This window comes from Somniosus microcephalus, chromosome 1 (genome assembly GCF_052327205.1).
Source record: "Somniosus microcephalus isolate GS21.2 chromosome 1, FLI_Smic_1.0, whole genome shotgun sequence".
Classification (NCBI taxonomy): domain Eukaryota; kingdom Metazoa; phylum Chordata; class Chondrichthyes; order Squaliformes; family Somniosidae; genus Somniosus; species Somniosus microcephalus.
The window spans coordinates 74,637,907-74,663,322 of NC_140987.1; the positions used below are offsets into that span (position 1 = coordinate 74,637,907).

The 25,416-nt window shown below is 46.1% G+C and overlaps 1 protein-coding gene across 2 annotated transcripts in view; it reads left to right on the forward strand.

The window, feature by feature from the left end:
* Positions 1-9,111: 9,111 nt before the first annotated feature.
* The window catches only part of LOC147124166 (trypsin inhibitor ClTI-1-like), a 33,247-nt gene continuing 16,942 nt past the window's right edge, over positions 9,112-25,416 (forward strand). Inside the window, exons 1-2 of one of the 2 annotated variants that reach the window (XM_085983122.1) lie at positions 9,112-9,201; positions 9,589-9,638. In XM_085983122.1, the coding sequence (XP_085839248.1) occupies positions 9,165-9,201; positions 9,589-9,638 (87 nt within the window). In that variant the 5' untranslated portion in view covers positions 9,112-9,164. Of the gene's footprint in view, positions 9,202-9,231; positions 9,323-9,588; positions 9,639-25,416 lie in introns of those variants that run through there. The other variant, XM_085983131.1, reaches the window with a different exon arrangement.

The following is a 25,416-nucleotide window of genomic DNA, read 5'->3' on the forward strand; positions in this document are numbered from 1 at the left end:
CCGCAGATCCATCACACCAATGAGGGCCGGATGATAAGGATGAGGAGGGAGATGATGATAGTCAAGAAGAGAAAGAGCAGGAGGAGGTGGAACAAGAGAGAAGGGAAATCATCCTCATTGACCATGATGATGAAGAAGATGCCAAAGAGAATGATGATGAGCGAGACAATGAGAAGGTCAAACTTAACCCTGAGTCCTTTGTGATAAATCCAGAAAGTGGAACAAGGAACTCAAAGAGGCTAGATGTTAGAATTAACACGAGTACTTTATTAACAACTGGGAAACATGTTTACAGACAGCCTGCATCAGCATCCTGGCATTCCACCTTGTGCTGACCTATACAGGAAGCAAACCTCTGACCTTAGCAGGAAGCAAACCTCTGACCTTAGTAGCAGCATTGGCTACAGCACCACCTGGTGGATAACCTTAATCATAACATCCCAGATTACTATATCCCTCCCCCCTTAAGATTTCAGTATGAATTTCTTAACAAACAACCATTCCTGAGGGTCACATAAGGAGTCTCCATTCATCATGTTCCATACTTGATGAATCTAACAGTTCAGTATCAATCTCTCTGGTGGCTGGCGAGTCCTTTGTGAATGTCTAACAGTAAAGTCCCTGCTTGTTTGTGGTGAAGCCACCAGCTGCTCCTGAGCAGTGCTCAGAGTATCTGACTCTGCAACGATGGTTTCCTCTTGACGGACAGGTTCCTGTGGAATTATCTCTGTCCCTGGTGGTGGCACCACAGATGCACTTGGATAACTGGGGGCAACCCTGTCTTCAGTCATTGCATCTGGAACCTTCATTTCAATTTCCCCTTGTCTGGGAAGTATCTGATCTACATGTACAAAACGCTGGTGAGGCCACAGCTGGAGTACTGTGTGCAGTTCTGGTCGCCTCACTATAGGAAGGATGTGATTGCTTTGGAGAGGGTGCAGAGGAGATTCACCAGGATGTTACCTGGGATGGAGCGCCTCAGCTATGAAGAGAGGCTGGACAGGCTGGGGTTGTTTTCCTTGGAGCAGAGAAGGCTGAGGGGGGACCTGATTGAGGTGTACAAAATGATGAGGGGCATAGATAGGGTAGATAAAGAGGAACTTTTCCCCTTAGTGGGGGGGTCAATAACAAGGGGGCATAGATTCAGGGTAAGGGGCAGGAGATTTAGAGGGGATTTGAGGAGGAACTTCTTCACCCAGAGGGTGGTTGGAATGTGGAATTCAATGCCTGAAAGGGTGGTAGAGGCAGGAACCCTCACAACATTCAAGAAGCATTTGGATGAGCACTTGAAATGCCATTGCATACAAGGCTATGGACCAAATGCTGGAAAATGGGATTAGACTGGACAGGGATGGATGGGCAGCGCAGACACGATGGGCCGAAGGGCCTCTTCCTGTGCTGTAAAACTCTATGACTCTATGACTCTATGTCTGCGTACTACCCTACCATCTCCCAACATGACCTTGTATGATACTGGACCTGTCATTGAGTCTATGAAGCCAGGAATCCACTTTGGTCCATAACTGAAATTCCTGGTAAGGATCACATCTCCTTCTCCAAAACTTCGGCTCTTTGTTCTTTTGTCATGGTTCTCTTTTTGTTTGTTTTGTCTGTTTTCCATTTTCCTTTTTAGGTCTGGGTGGACAAGGTCAAGAGTGGAGTGTAGGCTATGACCTAATAACATCTCAGCAGGAGAGAGTCCTGTGGTGGATTGAGGTGTTATTCTGTAGCTGAACAGAACCCATGACACTTTGGCTGCTAAACTCCCTTCTGCACTTTTTTTCATCATCTCCTTAAATGATTGTACGGCTCTCTCCGCAAGTCCATTCGAGGATGGATGATATGGAGCAGAGATCACCTGCACTATGCCATTTTTTCTCAAGAACTCTTTTGTCTCTGTACTCACAAAACAAGTGGCATTGTCACTCACCATGATCTCCGGTAGCCCTTGATTACTGAAGCTCCGACGCAGGCAGTCTATAGTAGTAGTGGCGGAAGCAGAATTTACAGGATAAACATCCATCCATTTGGAATGTGCATCAATGATTATGAGGAACATCTTCCCCATGAATGGACCCGCATAATCTAAGTGCAATCTTCTCCATGGTTTATCCGGCCACTCCCAGGGGTGGAGAGGAGCCACTGCTGGTGCCGTGCGGTGTTCCTGACAAGTGCTGCATGTCTTGACTAGATTTTCTATCTCCTCATCTAGCTTTGGCCACCACAAGTAACTCCTAGCCAAGGCTTTCATACGCGAGACCCCAAGATGACACTGATGTAGTTGCTCTAGGATAGACTGTCGTGCTGGCTGTGGAATAATCACTCGTGCTCCCCACAACACGCAACCATCCTGCACACTCAGCTCTGTTTTCCTGACACTGTAGGGTGTGAAGTCAGCCCCTTCCGGATGCTGTGGCCATCCCCTCACCACATATTCTCGAACTCTAGACAGTACTGGATCTTTACCTGTCCATGTTCTTACTTGCTCTGCAGTCACAAGTGCCATGTCAGTGTCCTCCAACATCAAAACTCTGTCCTCTGGAGCTGCACGGATAGGTGTGCCTGGCAGTGGAAGATGGCTCAAGGCATCTGCGTTCCCATGGTACTTGCCCGCCTTGTAGACGATGACATACTCATATGCCCTCAACATCACTGCCCACCTCTGGATCCGGGGTGACACCATCTGTGGAACTGCTTTCATTTCATTGAAAAGAGAGAGAAGAGGTTTATGATCGGTGCATATGGTGAACTTCCTGCCATATATGTACTTGTGGAACCTCTGTAACCCAAACATTACTGTTAACCCCTCTTTGTCTAACTGGGAATAGTTTTTTTCCACTGCTGTTAGAGTTCGGGACATAAACCGTATTGGTCTTTCAGTTCCATCTTCCATGCAGTCTGAAGCGTCACAAGAGAGAATGATGTCTTTCTCTGCATTGTAGTGAACCAGCACATCCGACGACAGCATCAGTTTCTTGGACTGTTCAAATGAAACCCCCTGCTCCTCTCCCCACTGCCACTGTGTCTCCTTGTGCAGTAGTTTGTGAAGAGGTGCTAACACAGTTGACAAGTTTGGTAAAAACCTGTTATAATAGTTCAGCAGTCCTAGGTAAGCTTTTAACTCAGCCACATTTGTAGGAGCAGGGGCTTCCTGCAGTGCTTGTACCTTCTCCTTGAGTGGATGGAGCCCGGTGGCATCCACTCTGTGTCCCAGAAACACTGCCTCATTCTCCAGGAAAGTGCACTTACTCCTCTTGAGCCGGAACCCTGCCCTCTCCAATCTCTGTAGTACCTCTCTGAGTGCTCAGATGCTCCTGGTCGGTTCTTCCCGTCACCAGAATGTCATCCAGATAGATGGAAACATGTGGAATCCCTTGCAGTACACCTTCGATTGTCCTCTGGAAGATAGCTGGACTAGATGAGACACCAAACGGTAAGCGGTTATATGTAAACAAGCCCTTGTGTGTATTTATGGTGACATACTTCTTTGATTCGTCATCCAGTGCAATCTGCAAGTAGGCATGACTCATATCCAACTTTGTGAATTTCTTTCCTCCAGCCAGGTTTGCAAAGAGATCCTCTGTTTTGGGAATAGGATACTGCTCTAGTTTGGACACCCAATTGACAGTCAATTTATAGTCTCCACAGAGTCTTACCGAATTGTCTGGTTTTAAAACAGGTACTATGGGAGCTGCCCATTCCGAACATTTCACCGACTCCAGTATGTTCTCTCTCAATAGACGGTCAAGCTCAGCCTCTAGCTTTGGCTTCATGGCATAAGGCACAGGTCGTTGTTTAAAAAACCTTGGCGGTGCCTCCTTGTGTACATAAATCTTAGCTGGGGGGCCATTAAATGTGCCAAGTTCCTCCTTGAGCACACTCTCATGTTCACTCAACACTTCTTGCAAAGTCAACTGTTTGCCCGCATCTATTTGATGTACTGCTCCCCAGTCTAATTTAAGTTCTTTTATCCAGCCCCGACCTAACAGGTTTGGTCCGGTACCCGATACTATAACTACAGGTAGCTGTTCCACTGTGTCCCTGTGTTGCACAGTTACCTTAGCTGTACCTAATGTCACTACTCGTTCACCTGTATATGTTTTAAGATGCAGGGAGCAAGGCTTTAACTCTGGAACTTTTGCACGGTTCCACAATTTTGAGTACTCTGCCTTGTTCATTATGGCCATGCTGCACCCTGTATCCACTTCAAAGTTTACCTTAGAGTCATTTACTGTCAGTTGCAATGTGATAGGAGCCACTTTTGGAATGTTCTCTAACATGCTATACATTATGAACATGTCCTATTCTTCCTCAGCTTCCCCGCTGATGTGGTGTGCTCCATGTTTTTTCACTTCTCTCCCTTGGCTTTGCTGTCCTCCTCCTTTTGGTTTGGATTCCTCCACAGGTGATTTCGCCCTGCAAGCTCGTTTTATGTGTCCATGTTTCCCACACTTGTAGCACTTTTCCTCCAGAAACTGGCATTCACTCGCCAGGTGATCGCCCTTGCATCTATAACATGCCTTCACATGCTCACGTTGTGGTTTCTGATGCATGTTCAACTTGTGCACAACAACCTGACCTACAACTTGCGTAGCATTAGCCCTGTCTGAACCCTGTATTTCTTTTACATCTCGGTTCACTGTCTCTATGGCTTGAGCAAGTTCCAATGCTTTTTCATAAGTAAGCCCAGTCTCGGATAATAATCTACGCTGCATTCGGTTGTCCATAATTCCGCAAACTAGCCTATCTCGCAGCATTTCCTTCAGGTTGTCCCCATAATTGCAATCTTGTGCTAATTTACACAACACTGCTACATAGTCCATTACGCTCTCTTCCTCTTTCCTGTTCCTTGAATTAAACTTGAACTGCTGTACAATCTCACTAGGCTTAGGGTTGAAATGTTCTTTTAGCAAAGCCACTAATACAACAAATAATTTGTCTCCAGGCTTTTCAGGACTAAGGAGATTTTTCATCAAACTGTAGGTTTGGCTTCCCACTGAACTAAGCGGAATGGCTTTCCTTTTTCTGGCATGATTTATTTCATTTGCTTCGAAAAAATAACCCAACACTTCACAGTATTCTTCCCAGGTTTGTGCTTGAATATCAAAAGCGGAAACCGTTCCTACTGTGGCAGCCATGCTCTCTTCCAGCTTGTAGCTAACTTTAGCTCATGATTTTGTTGTTTAAACGTCCCGGCAGACTTTTCTCTTTATGCAGGGTCCTTTAGTTGCCTCGTCGCCAAATGTGATAATTCCAGAAAGTGGGACAAGGAACTCAAAGAGGCTAGATGTTAGAATTAACACGAGTACTTTATTAACAACTGGGAAACACGTTTACAGACAGCCTGCATCAGCATCCTGGCATTCCACCTTGTGCTGACCTATACAGGAAGCAAACCTCTGACCTTAACAGGAAGCAAACTTCTGACCTTAGTAGCAGCATTGGTTACAGCACCACCTGGTGGATAACCTTAATCATAACATCCCAGATTACTATATCTTGGTCCAAGATTCTGCCCTGTGTTAATCTGTCACAACCTCCTTTGCCTCACCCCTCTTGCATCACTTGCCTTTTCACTCACGCACACCAGTTCAGATACTTCCACCCACCGGAAATTGGATAGGGGGAAATTTAAACTTAACCTGCCCGATGGGAAACTGATGGGATTGGATCAGCCACCCATTTTTACACCCTATAATTGACAGCAAAATCCACTACAATGGATTTGCACAGGGTCCCCGCAAGGCAAACACCGTTGCTGCTTCTTAGGAACACAGGAACAGGAGTAGGCCATTTAGCCCCTCGATCCTGTTCCGCCATTCAACAATATCCTGGCTGATTTGTGACCTAACTCCATATACCCGCCTCTGCCCCATATCCTTTAATACCTTTGTTAACAAAAATCTATCAATCCCCAATTTAAAATTAAGAATTGATCTAGCACCAATTGCCATTTGTGGAAGAGAGTTCCAAACTTCTTCTACCCGTTGTGTAGAAGTGTGTTCTAATTTCACTCCTGAAAGGTCTGGCTCTAATTTTTAGTCTATGCTCCCTAGTCCTAGACACCTCAACTAGCGGAAATAGTTTCTCTCTATTTACTCTATCTGTTTCCCTTAATATCTTGAAAATTTCAATCAAATCACCCCTTAACCTTCTAAATTCCAGGGAATACAACCCTAATTTGTTTAATCTCTTCTCATAATTTAACCCTTGGAGTCTGGTTAACATTCTGGTAAATCTACGCTGCACTACCTCCAAGGCCAATATATCCTTCCTAAGGTGTGGTGCCCAGAACTGCGCGCAGTACTCCAGGTGTGGTCTTTGTATAGCTGTAGCATAACTTTTACCCCCTTGTATTCTAGTCCTCTAGATATAAAGGCCAGCATTCGATTAGCCTTTTTGGTTATTTTCTGTATCTATTCATGACATTTTAATAATCTATGTACCTGGACCCCCAAGTCTCTTTGGACTTTGTGGCTTTCTATCCTATCATCTAATTATTAATAAATACAGTGTTGTTACTAGTTACTGTTTACATGTTATATTTCTTAATATTGATAGCAAGTTAAAACAGCTAGGATCATAAACCAACTTCCATGTTCTGTTAAGGAAACTTATACATTCAGTTAAGGGCTATCTCTGCAGGGCCACTTGACTGGTTTCATAGTGGACCTATCTGTTACTTCTAGGCTGGTTAACGGGGCAGTTTCATAACACCAGTGGTGCCAGCTATCTGTTGGTCTGTCTAAGAGGCTGTGGCTTTGCTGTTTCAGGATTCAGTGTTAGCCCTTTGCGATTCCCAGAATTCCGTAACGTGGTTCAAATATGTGGCTGAAGTTCAAGTTTGCGACAGCCTCCTAGAATTTATTACTATGAGTTGGGCAGCACACTCAGGACGAAATTTTCAATGGCGGCGGGGGGATAAAGTGGCTGGTGGCAGATCGGCCGCCTGTGATGCAGCCCACCTGATTTTCCTTTTCATTAACTTTTGCCTGATGCTACAGCTTCTTGTAAAACTAATTAGAATCGGACAATTCTAATTTCTGACAGGTCTATTTATTTGAATGACTCCTTGGAAAGTGATCCAAGTAACTGAATTGTTAGTTATTGGTGAAGTCACTAAAGATGGATTTAAAGTTATATTTTACATCGGACTTTGACAAATTAAATATTTCTCTGAAGGTTCAGGAGGTCTTAAAATGTTTTCGAAAGTTTTCTGAGTTTTGTAGGCTCCAGCTGACCTTCAAAAGTTGAGTGTTTGGGAGATTATAAAGTTACATTGGTTTAAGAAAGACTGCGTTTTTAGATCTAAACTGAAGTACAGACTAGGAAGTACATTATAATGATTAACTTGATAGCTATAATCGGCAACGGTGAAATATTACGCATACAAAATTGGATGTTAGCCTTGGCTCAGTCGGTAGCACTCTCGTCTCCGCATCAGAAGATTAGGGTTTCAACCCCACTCCTGAGCCTGGAGCACATAATCCAGGATGACACTTTAGTGCAGTATTGAGGAAGTGCCGCAATCTCTGAGGTGCCATCTTTCGGATGAGTCGTTAAACCCCATTACATTACCAAAACCGTCTGCCCTCTCAGATGACTGACAAGATTCCTTCTCTTACAATATTACAGACCAGGTCCAATTGCCCCATTACCCATTATATCTACAGTGATTGCCCCTACCTTGCAGGGTCCCGGGTTTACTGGAGTTCAGTCTGGTTGGATTGATGGAAGGCATTTAACTTCAACACCCAACTATATAAACATACCATTAAAAAAGAAAACGCAAGTACTTACGGTTTTAACGGCTCTCTCATACTTTGCACCGATTGGCTGAACAGCGAGTGCTGGAAACAGACATGTAAGAAGAGCTGGGGAGTCCCTCCCAGTGTCCTGGCCAATAGTTATCCCTCAACTAACATCACTAAAACAGATTTACTAGTCATTTTTTTAAATTCATTGATGGGATGTGGGTGTTGCTGGCTGGCTAGGCCTGCATTTAGTGCCCATCCCTAATTGCCCTTGAGAAGATGGTGGTGAGCCGCCTTCTTGAACCGCTGCAGTCCATATGGTATATGGTGTAGGTACACCCACAATGCTGTTAGGAAGGGAGTTCCAGGATTTTGGCCCAGCGACAGTGAAGGAACGGCGATACAGGTCCAAGTCAGGGTGGTGTGTGGCTTGGAGGGGAACTTGTAGGTGGTGATGTTCCCATGCGTCTGCTGCCCTTGTCCTTCTAAGTGGTAGAGGTCGCGGGTTTGGAAGGTGCTGTTGAAGGAGCTTTGGTGAGTTGCTGCAGTGCATCTTGTAGATGGTACACACTGCAGCCACGGTACGCCGGTGGTGGAGGGAGTGAATGTTGAAGGTGGTGGATGGAGTGCCAATCAAGCGGGCTGCTTTATCCTGAATGGTGTCGAGCTTCTTGAGTGTTGTTGGAGCTGCACTCATCCAGGCAAGTGGAGAGTATTCCATCACACTCCTGACTTGTGCCTTGTAGATGGTGGAAAGGCTTTGGGGAGTCAGGAGGTGAGACACTCGCCGCAGAATTCCCAGCCTCTGGCCTGCTCTTGTAGCCACAGTATTTATATGGCTGGTCCAGTTCAGTTTCTGATCAATGGTAACCCCCAGGATGTTGATAGTGGGGGATTCAGCGATGGTAATGCCATTGAATGTCAAGGGGAGATGGTTAGAGTCTCACATTGCTGTTTGTGGGACCTTGCTGTGTGGAAATTATCTGTCACATTTCATACATTCTAACAGTAACTACACTTCAAAAGTACCTTATTGGCTGTAAAGCTCATTGGGACATCCTGAGGTCCTGAAAGGAGATATATAAATGCGAGTCTTTATTTTCTTTTTAGTCCAGTTAACCATTACCACTAGTCACCTGTTGTAGGTATGGGACACATAAATAATCCACGGCATTATTTGTAAAGGACTGTACTCTTGTGAATATGGTGGTGGCTAGATCAGAATCTTTGGGTTTCAGATTGGCTTGCTGTGGTGGGTGTGTCCTTGACATTCGCCTTGTCAATCTAATTCAATTAGCAATCGTTGCCTTTGTGTGATTTGCTGGATATTGGCGTTCGGACCCCGCCTCCCCGGACAGAGGCATAAGAAGACCTGGGCAGCGCCGTTCTAGCTCAATCAGTGGGTTGAGGATGGGGCTTTTTGTGATGTTGACGGTTTTTGCTGCAGGTATCGCTCTGGTGGTATCGGGCGTGTTTAAATGGACACTGTACGAGTGGGAGCTGTAACTGAGGGATAGAAATCTATTTCGGCTCTGCGATGCATATGCAAATATTTTTTATTGTGAGAGGTAGGGGCAATCACTGTAGATATAATGGGTAATGGAGCAATTGGACCTGGTCTGTAATATTGTAAGAGAAGGAATCTTGTCAGTCAGTTCGGGCACATTAGTCATTGGGTTGAGAATGGTGATCTGGGAGATGCAGTCGGTTAGTTTAATGTAGCTCTCACTAAATGGGGTAATGCGCCTTCTAGATTTGGATGGGAGTCTTGCTGACTATATCAGAGGGTCCAATATACATGGAGGGCCTAACTAACGCCTTTGTCTGTTTCCAGCACTCGCTGTTCAGCCAATCGGTGCAACGTATGAGAGAACCGTTAAAACCGTAAGTACTTGCTTTTTCTTTTTTAATGGAATGTTTATATAGTTGGGTGTTGAAGTTAAATGCCTATCATCAATCCAACCAGACTGAACTCTAGTAAGCCCGGGACCCTGCAGTAGGATTAGTGTGACTTCATGCCGAGAAGCGAGTGAGATGGGCTATGGAAGGTATTGCTCATAGAGCTTAAGCTAATGATCTAAATGGTTTTAAAGCTATAAGTTTGGGCCTCTCCCAGTAAAGTAGGAGTAAAGAATGATTAAGGATCTTATACCCACAAGGTTTTTTTGTATGAAGTTAAGGGGGTGAAAGAACAATATAATTTTTAATTAGGCAGTTTAAAAATAAAATCTGGGCTGTTGGAGGATATGTGAAACACAATAGGTGGATTCACATTTGAATGGAACCTTTGCAAACTACCAGTTTTCAATGTGGGGAGTTATCAGACATAGCAATCATAGGTTAGTGGAATGGACCATCTCAAAAAGCAAATACTTGTATTTCCTTTCTATATATGATCACAATCTGGCTCCGCGAATAAGACCCTTCATCCCCTTGATGTCATCCGAGTCCAGTGTTCCTGCCATTCATTCCTAGATGTTAATCACACTCATGTGTAAATAAATACTTGCCCTTCACAACTCTGGCTGTTTTGCTGTGAATCTCTGAGTTTACTTTATGCTGTTCAGCATCTTGTATAGGAACAGGTGTAGGCCATTCAGCACCTCAAGCCTGTTTCACCATTAAGTTAGATTGTGGCTAATCTGTACCTCAACTCCATTTACCCACCTTTGCTCCATATCCCTTGATACCTTTACCTAATAAAAATCTATCAATCTCCATGTGCTTCTTTAGCTTTCCTTGAAGGTGTCTCTTTTTGTGGCTTGAGCTTCTGGTTGTGCCTCCAGCTCCTCCCTCGAATGCTTGGGATCAGCCTCACTAGTGTTGGCTGTGGTTCAGTGGCGGCACTCTCTCCTCTGAGTAAGAAAGTTGTGCGTTTGACTCCATTCCAGAGACTTGCGCACAAAATCCAAGCTGATACTTCAGTGCAGTACTGAAACCCCGTCAACTCTCGGATGGATGTAAAAGATCCCATGATGCTATTTCGCTAAACAGTTCTCTCCCCTGTTCTTCTTTGAAATAGCTGCTGATTAATTTCTGGGTGTTTATTGGCCTATTTTCTGACTTTGGAAAGTTTGGCTGCTGAGAAGATATTGCTGGTGTTGTAATTTTTTTGGCTACCATATAAACCATTTGACTGCAGTCCTGGGTGGTCCTTTAGGGGTAGAAGAGGAGGAGCAGCAAGGAAGACAGGAGAGAGGAGGAGTAGCTGGGTGAAGAGGGAGGAGATAAAGGCACAGGAGACCAAACCTGCAACAGGTCTTTAGGGCGCACATCTCCCACATGACCTTAACATAGAAACATAGAAGATAGGAGCAGGAGTAGGCCATTCAGCCCCTCGAGCCTGCTCCACCATTCAATGAGATCATGGCTGATCATCCAAATTCAGTACCCTGTCCCTGCCTTCTCCCCATATCCCTTGATCCCTTTAGCCTTAAGAAATATATCCAACTCCTTCTTGAATATATTTAATGAATTGGCCTCAACTGCCTTCTGTGGTAGAGAATTCCACAGGTTCACCAATCTCTGGGCGAATAAATTCCTCCTCATCTCTGTCCTAAATGGCTTACCCCTTATCTTTAGACTGTGACCCTTGGTTCTGGACTCCCCCGCCATCAGGAACATCCTTCCTGCATCTAGTCCTGTTAGAATTTTATAAGTTTCAATGAGATCCCCTCTCATACTTCTAAACTCCAGCGAGTATAAGCCCAATCGACCCAATCTCACCTCATATGTCATTCCTGCCATCCCAGGTATCAGTCTGGTGAATCTTCGCTGCACTCCCTCCATGGCAAGAACGTCCTTCCTCAGGTAAGGTGACCAAAACTGCACACAATACTCAAGGTGTGGTCTCGCCCTGTACAACTGCAGCAAGACATCCTTGTTCCTGTACTTGAATCCTCTCACTACGAAGGCCAACATACCATTTGCCTTCTTAACCGCCTGCTGCACCTGCATGCTTACCTTCAGCAACTGGTGCACAAGGACACCCAGGTCTCGTTGCACTTCCCCTTCTCCCAATCTATTGCCATTCAGATAATAATCTGCCTTCCTGTTTTTGCCACCAAAGTGGATAACCTTGCATTTATCCACATTATACTGCATCTGCCATACATCTGCCCAATCACCCAACCTGTCCAAATCATACTGGAGTTTCTCGGCATCCTCCTCACAGCACACACGCCCACCCAGCTTTGTGTCATCTGCAAACTTGGCGATATTACATCTACTTCCCTTGTCTAGATCATTAATATATATTGTGAATAGCTGGGGTCCCAGCACCGATCCCTGTGGTACCCCACTAGTCATTGCCTGCCATTCGGAAAAAGAGCCATTTATTCCAACTCTTTGCTTCCTGACTGCCAGCCAGTTCTCTATCCAAGTCAATACCTTGCCCCCAAACCTATGTGCTTTAACTTTACATGTTAATCTCTTATGCGGGACCTTATCGAAAGCCTTCTGAAAGTCCAAATACACCATATCCACTGGTTCTCCCTTACCTATTCTACCAGTTACATCCTCAAAAATTTCCAGTAGATTAGTCAAGCATGATTTACTTTTTGTAAATCCATGTCGACTTTGTCTGATCCTGTCACTGTTTTCCAAGTGCTCTGCTATTACATCTTTTATAATGGACTCTAGCATTTTCCCCAATACCGATGTCAGGTTTACCGGTCTATAATTCCCTGTTTTCTCTCTACCACCCTTTTTGAATAGTGGGGTTACATTAGCTACCCTCCAATCCATGGGAACTGTTCCAGAATCTATAGAATTTTGGCAGATGACCAGCAATGCATCTACTATTTCTAGGGCCACCTCTTTAAGTACCCTAGGATGTAGTTTATCAGGCCCTGGGGATTTATCGGCCTTCAATCCCATCAATTTCCTTAACACCATTTCCCTACCAATACTGATTTCATTCAGTTCCTCCCTCTCATTATACCCTATGTTCCCTGACATCTCTGGGAGGTTATTTGTGTCCTCCTTTGTGAAGACACAACCAAAGTATGTATTTAATTGGTCTGAGGTGCCTTTGCAAGACCTGGACAAAATTGAGGCTTGGGCTGATGTGTGACGCAAATGTTACTTGCCACTTAAGTGCCAGGCAATGACTATCTCCAACAAGAGAGAGAGTCTAACCACCACCCCTTGACATTTAAAGGTATTACCATTGTCGAATCCACCACCATCAACATCCTGGGGGTCGCCATTAACCAGAAACTTAACTGGACCAGTCACATAAATACTGTGGCAACAGGAGCAGGTCAGAGGCTGAGTATTCTGCACAAGTGTCTCACCTCCTGACTCGCCAAAGCCTTTCCACCATCTACAAGGCACAAGTCAGGAGTGTGATGGAATACCCTCCACTTGCCTGGTTGAGTGCAGCTCCAACAACACAAGAAGCTCAACGCCATCCAGGACAAAGCAGCCCATTTGATTGGCACCCCATTCACCACCTTAAACATTCACTCCCTCCACCACCGGTGCACTGTGGCTGCAGTGTGTACCATCTACAAGATTCACTGCAGCAATTCACCAAGGCTTCTTCGACAGCTCCTCCGAAACCCGTGACCTCTACCACCTAGAAGGACAAAGGCAGCAGGCACATGGGAACACCACCACCTCCAAGTTCCCCTCCAAGTCACACACCACTTGGAAATATATTGCCATTCCTTTATCGTCGCTGGGTCAAAATTCTGGAACTCCCTCAAAGCACCGTGGGAGTACCTTCACCACACGGACTGCAGCGGTTGAAGAAGGCGGCTCACCACCACCTTCTCAAGGGAAGTTAGGGATGGGCAATAAATGCTGGCCTTGCCAGTGACTCCCACATTCCAAGAAGGAATACAATTTTTTTTTTTAATCCATCGCAGTATCAGGGAGGTAAGTGAGGCTTTCTACAGCAGGAGGAACACTTGCACCTCATCCCCCATGGACAGCGTGAAACAGGACAACAGAGCACTAAAAGAAAGACTTGCATTTATATAGTGCCTGTCACGACCTCGGGCCGTCAAAAAGTGCTTTACAGCCAATTTAATTACTTTTGAAGTGTAGCCACAGTTGTAATGTAAGAAACACGGCTGCCAATTTGTCACAGCAAGGTCCCACAAACATCAATGAGATAATGACCAGATAATCTGTTTTTAATGATGCTGATTGAGGGATAAATATTGGCCAGGACGCCACTGCTCTCCTTCGAAATAGTGCCATGGGATCTTTTACATCCACCTGAGAGCAGACGGTGTCTCAATTTAATGTCATTTTCCAAAAGACGGCACCTCCGACACTGCAGCACCTCCTCAGTACTGAGTGTCAGCCTAGATTTTTGTACTCAAGTCTCTGGAGTGGGGCTCGAACACACAACCTACTGACTCCGAGGCAGGAGTGCTACCAACTGAGCTACAGCTGACACTAGGCTTCACTTACATTGTTGGCTTCCTCAGGATTCAAGGCACCATAGACTGCACCCACACTGCTTTGCACCCACACTGCTCTCCCTCACCGGTCTGGTATATTTATCTATCTAAAGGGATTCCACTCCCTCAATGTATAGCTGGTTTGCATCCACAGGCAGCGCAGCATGCAGGTCTCTGCCTGTTTTCCTGGCAGCAGTCATGACTCATTCAACCTTCGCCAATCCTCTGTGCCACCTTTGTTCCAACCAGTTTGTTGGGTTACAGGCTAGCTACTGGGTGACGAGGGCTGTCCCTTTCAGACTTGGCTCATGACTGTGTCAGGTACCTGGGCACGGCTGTAGAGCTGTATTACAATGAGAGTCATGCTGCCACCAGAAACACAATTGGCGTGCTCAAATACCGCGTCCTCTGCCTGAACCATTCGGGAGGAGCTTTGCAGGGCACTCCTGAGCAGGTATCCAGGTTTGTTGCCATCTGTTGCATGCTCCACAACTTAACCATCGTGAGAGACCAACCTTTATCACCACCTGGGCAGCAACAAGTGAAGCAGGAGGAGCATGACTAGCAGGTGCAGCATCAACCACCAGTACCCCTAGCTGTTAGAGTTCTGAGAATAGCTGGTCTAAGAGTGCTTCATGTGAACCATTCCTCCCATCCCCAATACACCAATATTTTGTATCTCTCTTCACAGTAGAAGATACAAAGCTTACCAAAAATGGTGGGGAACAAAGGGTCTAATGAGGATGAGGAACTTAACATCATTAATATAAGCAGAGAAACTAATGGGACTAAAAGCTGACAAATTTCCTGGACCTGACGACCTACATCCTAGGGTTCTAAGAGGTGGCTGAAGAGATAGTGGATGCATTGGTTTTGATCTTCCAAAACTCCCTAGATTCTGGAATGGTCCCAGTGGATTGGAAGGTCGCAAATGTAACACCGCTATTCAAGAAAGGAGAGAGAGGAAGAGAGAGAGAGAGAGAGAGAGAGAGAGAGAGAGCGCGAAACAGGGAACTACAGGCCAGTTAGCCTGACATCAGTCATTGGGAAAATGCTGGAATCCATTGTAAAGGAAGTGGTATCAAGTCATTTAGAAAATCATAACATGATTAGGCAGAGTCAACATGGTTTTATGAAATAGAAATTGTTTTTGACAAATTTATTAATGTTTTGAGGATGTAACAACAGGGTAGATAAAGGGGAACTAGTGGGTGTAGTATATTTGGATTTCCAAAAGGTATTCGATAAGGTGCCACATAAGGTTATTACACAAGATTAGGGCTCATGGGGTTGGGGGTAATAAAGTAGCATGGATAGAGGATTGATTAACAGACAGAAAACAAAGTAGGGATAAACAGATATTTTTCACATTGGCAGGCTGTAACTAGTGGGATGCCGCAAGGATCAGTGTTGGGGCCTCGGCTATTTACAATCTATATTAATGACCTAGATGAAGGGACCGAGTGTAATGTATCCAAGTTTGCTGACTATACAGAGCTAGGTGGGACAGTAAGCTGTGAGGAGGACACGGAGTCTGCAAAGGGTTATAGACAGACTAGGTGAGTGGGCAGTAAGGTGGCAGATGGAGTATAATGTAGGGAAATGTGAGGTTATTCACTTTGGGAGGAAGAATAGAAAAACAGAATGGGGGGAAAAATTCAGTTGATTTGCGCCTCCCGTTCACACCCTAAGATGACATAATCGCCGTGTGCAGCACCCTGGCCATGATCTTTGGTAGCACCCCTGACTTACCGCCAGATGCTATGTCTGACCTGGTCAAGGGGGCCTACCTGCGGCCTGGGCGGCGCAAATTAAAAGGCCCCCTGTTGCTGTCCCTGGCCTCCTGTGAAGCCCCCCCGCGGGGTGCCAGCTGCGCTCCAGGAGCCCGGCACTCCTCTTGAGTGCTGGGCTCTTTTGTCGGCACTCCGATCCCTGGTGGCCCAGCTGGGCCCCGGGTCACACTGTGCTAGGCCCCTCCCCTTTAAGGGGAGGAAGGCCTGCAGTACCGCAGAGCGTGGCGCCGCCATATTCACATATAGCACCCCAAGAGGGAGTCGGGGTGCTTCCAGGAGCACCCCGCCTCCCTCTTGGGGCGCTACCAGTGACTTTCAGGGGCGCTAATTTTTTCAGGGCGCTAAAAGTAATGTCCCGACAAAGTTAGTGCCCCAAAGGGGATGCGACCCAATTTTGCCCCAAATATTTTTTAAATGATGAGAAACTTTCAAATGTTGGTGTTCAGAGAGATTTGGGTGTCTTCGTGCAAGAAACACAGAAAGCTAGCATGCAGGTACAGCAAGCAATAAGGAAGGCAAATGGCATGTTGGCCTTTATTGCAAGGGGGTTGGAGTATAAGAGTAAGGAAGTCTTGCTACAATTGTACAGGGTGTTGGTGAGACCACACCTGGAGTACTGTGCACAGTTTTGGTCTCCTTATCTAAGGAAGGATTATACTTGCCTTGGAGGCGGTGCAATGAAGGTTCACTAGATTGATTCCTGGGATGAGAGGGCTGTCCTATGATGAGAGATTGTGTAGAATGGGCCTATAGTCTCAAGTTTAGAAGAATGAGAGGTGATCTCATTGAAACATACAAGATTCTGAAGGGGATTGACAGGTAAATGCTGAGAGGTTGTTTCCCCTGGCTGGAGTGTCTAGAACTAGGGGGCATAGTCTCAGGATAAGGGGTAAGTCATTGAAGAAATTCCTCCTCATCTCAGTCTTAATTCAGAGGGTTGTGAATCTTTGGAATTCTCTGCTCCAGAGGTCTGTGAATGTTGAGTCTTTGGGCACGATCTTGCCAGTCCAGGGGAGGTGGGTTTGGAGGCGGGACTGCTGGAAAAATGGCAGAATTTGGGGGCGGGTACACAATCCGCCTCCATGCCATCTTGCCAGGAGGCAGGTAGCCGTCCTGCACCGGGTAGTTAACAGGCAGAAAATAGGATTATCCCCTTTTTGCCCACTTGCGGGCTTCCTAAAGGCTCCGAACCCCGCCAGTTCACCGAGGCGAATAGGGGGATTGCGGGGGTCGGAGGTGTCCAAAGGTGTGCTGTGGAGGTGAGTGATGGGTGTAAGTGTGGAGAGGTGAGTATCTGAGGTAAGTGCAAAGTGTTAGAAAAAGTGTACTTCCCTTTGTTTCTTCCTGCAGGCTTCAGTCGGTGTGTATGCAGAGAGTCTCACACCTGCGTGGTAGAGATGACAGATGGCTGTTGCATTCTCCAATGCAACAACCATCTCTATTCTGCAAAAGAAAGCGGTTTGATGAGGTCTTGAATTCAAGACCTCATCAAACTACAGCTTCACAGAGCTGTCAAACGATGACAATTCACCTGTCAAATTTTTGACAGATGAAACATCATATGTTGACATTCTCTGCAACTGGCTTTCCCTTAATTGGCCTGCTAAGCCTGCTGGGCGGGCTTAACCAGGTCAATCAAGGGAAAATAGCGTGGGTTGGCCAGAAGTTAATGGAGGCGGGACTGAAACACGACAAGTGGGAGTCCCGCCTCAAAGCCCCCCATTGAGAAAATCACCCCCTTTGAGTATATTCAAGGCTGAGATAGATGAATTTTTGGACTCCTGGGGAATCGAGGGAGATTGTGCGGGAAAGTGGAGTTGAGGTGGATGATCAGCCATGATCTTATTGAATGGCAGAGCAGACTCGAGGGGCCGTATGGCCCACTCCTACTCCTATTTCTTAGGTGGTCATTGGCACAATGCTGTTTGTGGGATCTTGATGTGTGCAAATTGGCTGCTGCGTTTCCTTTATTACAACAGTGACTATATTTCAAAAGTATTTTTGTTGGCTGTAAAGTGCTTTGGGTCATCCTGAGGTTGTGAAAGGTGCTATATAAATTAAAGTTCTTTTTTGTACCCCAGGAACAGGAAGTGTCTCAACCTATACCTGTGGAGCAATGCACTTGAGACTCTTCTACTCCTACCCAACCCCCACCTGGGCCACTCATAGTGACCTGGGCCACTCATAGTGACCTGGCTTCTCCTGTGATTTATAATCAACCCCTCCTATAATATTGCCAATGCACTCTTTGCTGGTTTTGTAACTATTCTCTCTGCCTCTTTCACTTCAGATGGTCACTAATACATGTCTCACGCTTAATGTACACTAACCTTCCTTTGTAAAGGAGCCCCTCAAATGTTACTTTTTAAAAGGCCTTTTGGAAGTCAAGGTATATTATCCAGTATAGGGCCTGTTAACAAAAACTTTAAACATTTTTTTTTAAAGTTTACTTTGTCCAATAGCTGTGTGAGCAAGTCCATTGATGAGGTGCTTGCTGTATTCCTCATGAAGAGAAGTGGCTTTCACTTTTGCTAAGTTGAAAAACACAGTCTGCACTATATTTTCATGTGACCTCACATATTAAGATTGGTTTAGCTTCCTGAAAAGGCTTTGAGCTTTAAGTAAATTGTGTAGATTTTATTTTAACACCATTTTAGACTTAAGTATTTTTAAAAAAATGATTGTAATGAAAGAAGCTTCCCTTCAGGAATGCAGTGAATGACTGTGAACAAGCCATCTCCAGGCTTGGGTTACTTGCTCACCACCTATGACCATTTATCCTAGTGGAAGCCAAGGAAAATGGTTGGATTGCCACTTGCATGGCCAGAGAATGGTGTATGGTGAGAGCGAGCACCTCAAGAATCTTGTACTTTAGTATAGCCTTTTTCTGAATCATTCACCCTGATTGTTCCTCCGTTGTTTTTGTGCATTCCTATTGCGTGAAACTGCACCGGGGCACTAAATCATGCAGTTTACACTATAGTGCTGTAATGCAACAGGAAGTTAAATCAGAACAATTCAGTAGAAGAATCGGAGTAGCGATAAGAAATGAAGTAAAATGTAATGAAAGCTGCGATAATTAAGAAAAAATGAAGATTAAAGAATGTAATGTGACCAATGTTTAGTACGGTTGCTCTTTGCTAAATAGTGAATAGCCTAAAATGTTTAATATTTGAGTTGTACATCCCTGCTTTTGGTGTAGGATACACCTATGAAAACTATTGGTAAATACACATGGTTCTACCCATACCACCCACTTTTGCCAGTGGCTGCTATGGATTGCAGCAATCTTCAACCTTGCTCAAAAACTTGCTACTTCAGCAAGGAGATGTATCCTGCTATTACAGTGCATGTTTTTTAAATTATGAACGGTATAATTAGGTTCAATTGTAGAAGCAAACTTTGAGACTCTTCTCTTGGCCGAGATTGATACGATGAGGACCGGCCTGATTTTACTCTGTTCTTCTTCCCTTCCCCCTCCTCCAGTCATTATGACCAGAAAATTGGAGCAGGATACACTGACTGCAATGTCCAGTTCTCTGTACGCTTGTTGAATGAGACTTCTTGTTGAATGAAACTTTACTGAAAGCAGAGTCTCTTAAAATGTACAAAATGCAAAATAATAGCAAAAGCTGGAAATACTCAGCGGCATATAGGAACAGTAGTAGGCCAATTAGCCCCTCGAGCCTGCTCCGCCATTCAATGAGATCATGGCTGATCTGCAACCTAACTCGCAGAATGTAAACCTACGCTGCACTCCCTCCAAGGCCAATATATCCTTCCTAAGGTGTGGTGCACAGAACTGCTCACAGTCCTCCAGGTGTGGTCTAACCAGGGCTTTTTATAGCTGCAGCATAGCTTCTACCCCTTGTATTCTAGTCCTCTAGATATAAAGTCTAGCATTCAATTAACCTTTTTGATTATTTTCTACACCTGCTCATGACATTTTAATGATCTATGTACCTGGACCCCCAAGTCTCTTTGTACATCCACTGCTTTTAGCTTTTCACCATTTAGAAAGTACCCTGTTCTATCCTTTTTGGGTCCAAAGTGGATGACCTCACATTTGCCTACATTGAAATCCATTTGCCACAGTTTTGCTCATTCACTTAATCTATCGATATCCCTTTGTAATTTTATGCTTTCATCTACAATGCCGCCTATCTTTGTCATCGGCAAATTTGGAAATATGGCTTTCTGTGCCATCATTTAAGTCATTAATAATCTAAGTCTGAGCGAGCGGACCTGCGGGAGGAATGGCGTCGGAGACCGGGGATACAGGCAGCGCGGTGCAGAGGCCTGGGAGTTTGAGCGAGCGGACTACCTGAGAGGGAGACAGTCGGCAAGCGACACAACGAAGGAGTGACGTCAGAATTCAAAAGTGTCGCGGGAGCTGAGAGGTGAGTATTTGTGGTAAGTTTTTGTTCTGTTTTCAGTATATTTCTGCTAAGTAGTTCATAGCTTATCTAATAGAGGGAAGTGCTGATTGGTGGGTAGCTGTTGAGTGTTTCTTGTTAAGTTTATTTCTGCTAAATTACCTCCATAGTCAGGTAAATAGAGGCAATCTCCGACTGCTCTCATTCAGTATCAGATTGAGGCAATGCAAGCACTGACTGCTGCCATCGTCACTGGTCCGGCCACATTGCCCCAGGGCACTCACGGCGCCGCAGCAGGCCAGCAATCTGTGCTCCAGCAGATTGCTCCGGATGCTGATGTGCTGCCCCGTGAGAGTGCCAGTGTCAGTCGAGCAGGAAGGTACTGTCCTCTCTCAGGATGACAGCATTCCTGCTCCCACCATTGTCACTTCCCCATTGCGCTTGCCACCGCCTGTAACCCAGCCAGCCCAGACTGCTGCCACCCATGCAGAGTTGGTGCAGTCTGCAGCCGGGGCCTCCAGGCCCAGAGCTGGTTGACTGTGTCCTTCAAGGGCATCTGTAGTCTCAGGATCTGATATTCAGCAGCCTTGCTGCAGCCACTGGGGCCCCATTACGGAGGAGCAGTAAGGGGGGGGAAGTGCGCAAGGGATGGAGATCACCCTCGAAGGTCTCAAGAAATGTTGGGAATGTTTTTATTAAAGGCCGAGGTCCGTCTGATAACTTTTGTTTCGTGTTTTGGCCATTATCTCCAGGTTGTGAGAACCAGTTATGTTAATTAATGATTTGTTCTGTTTGTTTCTATTAGTTTGTCATGAATAAATGACACACAGAGTTTGTAAAATAAAAAAGTTGTTGTATTCAAAATGTACATGTTTAGCCTTTGGAATCATTGCTGCCTTGGCTGGCTATAGGAGTTGCGGGTTGCTTTCCATCATGTTATTCTCCATGCCAGAAGCCATGTTCTGAGTAGGGGCCTAGAAGCAGCTTGTTATCAGCCGTTGACGGATGGCCCTTGCAGTTTCAACATTGTGGGCCTCCCTCCCACCTTGGTGCTGCTGCTGATCATCCTCTTCTCCTCCTCCTCCTCCTCCTCCTCCTCCTCCTCTGGTGGTGCACCAAACCCTGGTGGCATTGGCTGGGTCCTGAGGATTGCAAGGTGATGAAGAATGCAGCACACAACTATGAAGAGAGAGACTCGCTCAGAAGAGTACTGCAGGGCTCCTCCTGAGTGGTCCAGACAGCGGAACTGTTGCTTGAGCACGCTGATCGTCTGCTCAATTATGTTCCTGGTAGCGATATGGCTCTCATTGTACCACAGCTCAGCAGGGGTGTTGGGGTTACGGAGCGGTGTCATCAGCCAGGTGCAGAGTGAATAACCCTTGCCCCCGAGGAGCCAACCACTTGGCTGATGCAGTGCCTGCAAAGGTCTGGCACACCAGTCTGGCACAGGATGAAAGCATCGTGGCTGCTGCCAGGACAGCGGGCATTGACGGCGAGTATCAGATACCTGTGGTCACAGACCAACTGGACACTTTAAGGAGTGGAAAACCTCTGCATTCTCATGCGGTGCCTGCAATGCCACATGCGTGCAGTCAATGGCGCCCTGCACTATGGGGAAGCCTGCTATCCTAGCAAAACCAAATGCGCATTCATGCTGTTTGGTCCGGGACATTGGGAAAGAGATGTACTGGCATCTCCTTTTTATAGAGGGTATTTGTCACCTTCCAGATACAGCAATGGACTGCGAACTGGGAGATAGTCGCGATGTCCCCAGTAGCTGCTTGAAAGGAGCCTGTGGCATAAAAATTCAGAACCACTGTGACCTTCACTGCACCGACAGACATCCTGGTCCTCAGTTGAGGCTGCAGATCCGGTTGCAGCAGGTGGCAGAGCTCAGTGACCACCTCCTTGCTGAAGCACAGCCTGCGCAAACACTGCTCCTCTGACAAATGAATGTAGGAGAATTGTTCCCGGAATACCCTGGGAGGATAAGGTCTCCCGTGCAGAGGCCTGTTGGCCCTCCTCCCTCTGGCCATGATTGTCACTCTCTCTCTCTCTGCGATGGGAGGGAAAGTAGTGAGTGAGGTGGACATAAAAAACCTGCAAGGGGACATAGACAGGCTAAGTAAGTGGGCAGAGATTTGGCAGATGGAATACAATACTGGAAAGTGTGAAGTTATGCACTTTGGCAGGAAAAATCGTAGAGCAAGTTATTATCTTAATGGCAAGAAACTGGAAAGTACTGAAGTACAAAGGGATCTGGGGGTCCTGGTGCACGAAACTCAAAAGTTTAGTATGCAGGTGCAGCAAGTGATTAAGAAGGTCAATGGAATGTTGGCTTTCATTGCTAGGGGGATAGAATATAAAAATAGGGAGGTATTGCTTCAGTTGTACAAGGTATTGGTGAGACCGCACCTGGAATACTGCGTACAGTTTTGGTGTCCATACTTAAGAAAGGACATACTTGCTCTCGAGTCAGTACAAAGAAGGTTCACTCGGTTAATCCCGGGGATGAGGGGATGGACATATGAGGAGAGGTTGAGTAGATTGGGACTCTACTCATTGGAGTTCAGAAGAATGAGAGGCGATCTTATTGAAACATATAAGATTGTGAAGGGGTTGGATCGGGTGGATGCGGGGAGGATGTTCCCGATGATGGGTGAAACTAGAACTAGGGGGCATAGTCTTAGAATAAGCGGCTGCTCTTTCAAAACTGAGATGAGGAGGAACTACTTCACTCAGAGGGTGGTAGGTCCATGGAATATGCTGCCCCAAAAAGCTGCAGAAGCTACATCATTACATAAATTTAAAACAGAAATAGACAGTTTCCTAGAAGTAAAGGGTTACGGGGAGCGGGCAGGAATTTGGACATGAGTCTAGGTTTGGATCGGTCATGTCCCTGTGGGTAGCGGAGCGGGCCCAGGGGCCGTGTAGCCTGATCCTGCTCCTATTTCGTGTGTCTAATTCTGTTAGATTCAGGAGATGGTTCTGTGATAGTAGATTGGCGGTTAGGATCAGATCAGCCATGATCTTATTGAATGGCGGAGCAGGCTCGAGGGGCCGATTGGCCTACTCCTGCTCCTATTTCTTATGTTCTTATGACTCTGATGCCTCTGATTCTGCAGGCGCAGGACGACGCCCCGAATCAGTGCAGCCCCCATATAGTCTCTTGTAAATTGATGCAAGCAAGGTCAAATCAAAAAGAACCTGCAAAGTGCTGCACAGTATCTCTCTCCCTCTCTCTCTCTCTCTCTCTCTCTCTCTCTCTCTCAGAATGAGCGGTGCAAAAATGTCTCCTACAAAAAAAGGGCAGGAAGAGGGTGCCTTTAAATAGCGCTCCCCCAGCCCCTTCCCGACTGCAAAACTTTCCACTCTCCGTCGTTGCTTGCAGCAGGCAGAAAGGAAGGGGGCACCACTCAGTATCCGGACCGGGGCATTGCACACTCGACTGACGTCACGATCTGTGGGCGCAGGAGATCGTGGCGGTAGAGTTTAGCGCCGCTGCAAAACCTCTAGTCAATTTTGCGAGCGGCGCAAACATTGCCGCGCCTGGGCACTAGTTGCTTTGCGCCCCATTAGCGCCTTCTTAGGGCACTAACTGGAGGCGCAAAGCAACTGAATTTTTCCCCCATAATATTCAAGGGTACAAGGTGTTCAGAAAAGAATGGGAAGGAAAAAGGGAGGTGGGTTGGCAGTGCTGATTTAAGGAAGACGTTGTAGTGTTAGAAAGGGAGGATGTTCTTGAGGGGACAGGGACAGAATCCATTTGGTTATTGTTGAGGAGCAAAAAGGGTATGATCACGCTACTGGGGGTATTCAAGGCCTCCAATTGGTGAGAGGGAGGTAGAGGAGCAAATCTGCTGGGAAATCTCATAGATATGCAAGAGCTATAGAGTGGTGATATTGGGGGACTTTTAATTACCCAAATATCGATTGGGATAATGCTAGGGTAAAGTGAAAGGAGTGGGAGTAATTTCTGAAATGTGTTCAGGAGCATTTCCTTGACCAATATGTTCTTGGCCCAACTAGGAAGGAGGCATTGCTGGATCTGGTGCTGGGGAATGAGGTGGGTCAGGTCAACCAAGTGTCTGTGGGAGAACACTTTGGTACGAGTGATCATCGTATCATAAGATTCAGATTAGCAATGGAGAGGAGCAAGGAACAATCTAGAGTGTGTAGTGTATGTGCCTTTAAGAGCCCCATGTGTACTGTAATGCCGGTAATGGCCACTCGGGCTATATAAGCCTGTATATTGTGTTGTATCCGTTAGTTCCCCTCCAGACTTTGTTTAGTAAACACCTATGAACCAAACTCCTGTCTTCAGTGTCTCTATCAACACACAGACACAACAGTGGCGACGAAGTGGAAACGGACTTAACTGCAATTCGGCAGCACCTCAAGGACATCGATTCCTCTGGCGTCCAGAAGAATCAAGAAAGTGAAAGAAGCTATGGTTTCACCAGCTGGCCAAGCTGGTGGCAGGTACTGCGCTAATCCTTCCTGGGCGTCAGGCTGGGGCTCCAGCGGCTGGCTCTACAGCTGGGACAAGCAGCGAAATCGGAGGCAAGCAGTAACAGACGGGGAGGGAGCACTCGGGAGACGGCCAGCGCTGCAAGCAGGTCGGCGTTCAGACCTAGAGAGAAAGTCCGGCGGGAACGAGTCTCCAACTGTAAATAAATAAATAAAAAAAGAACTGAAACCGCGGGAAACAGCGTTGTCATCGGCAGCAGCGGCGGGAAAGCACGGGAAGCGCCATATCTTTTCTGCAGAAAAGAAAGAAAAGTGCGGGAAGCGCCATATCTTTTCTAAGATGCCTAAGTCTGGCAATATTGATGCTTTTGATAACAAGATAGAGGATTGGACCACATATGTGGAAAGAGTGGAGGTATATTGCACTGCAAATGGAATAGAAGATGAAAAAAAAGCTTCAGTACTGCTAAATCTAATGGGCGCAAAGACATACGGGCTGTTACGAAATTTAATCACTCCAGCCAAACCAAAGGACAAGAATTTTAAAGAAATTGTTGATACCCTACAGGAGCACTTAAACCCAACACCGCTGCTGATAGCGGAACGA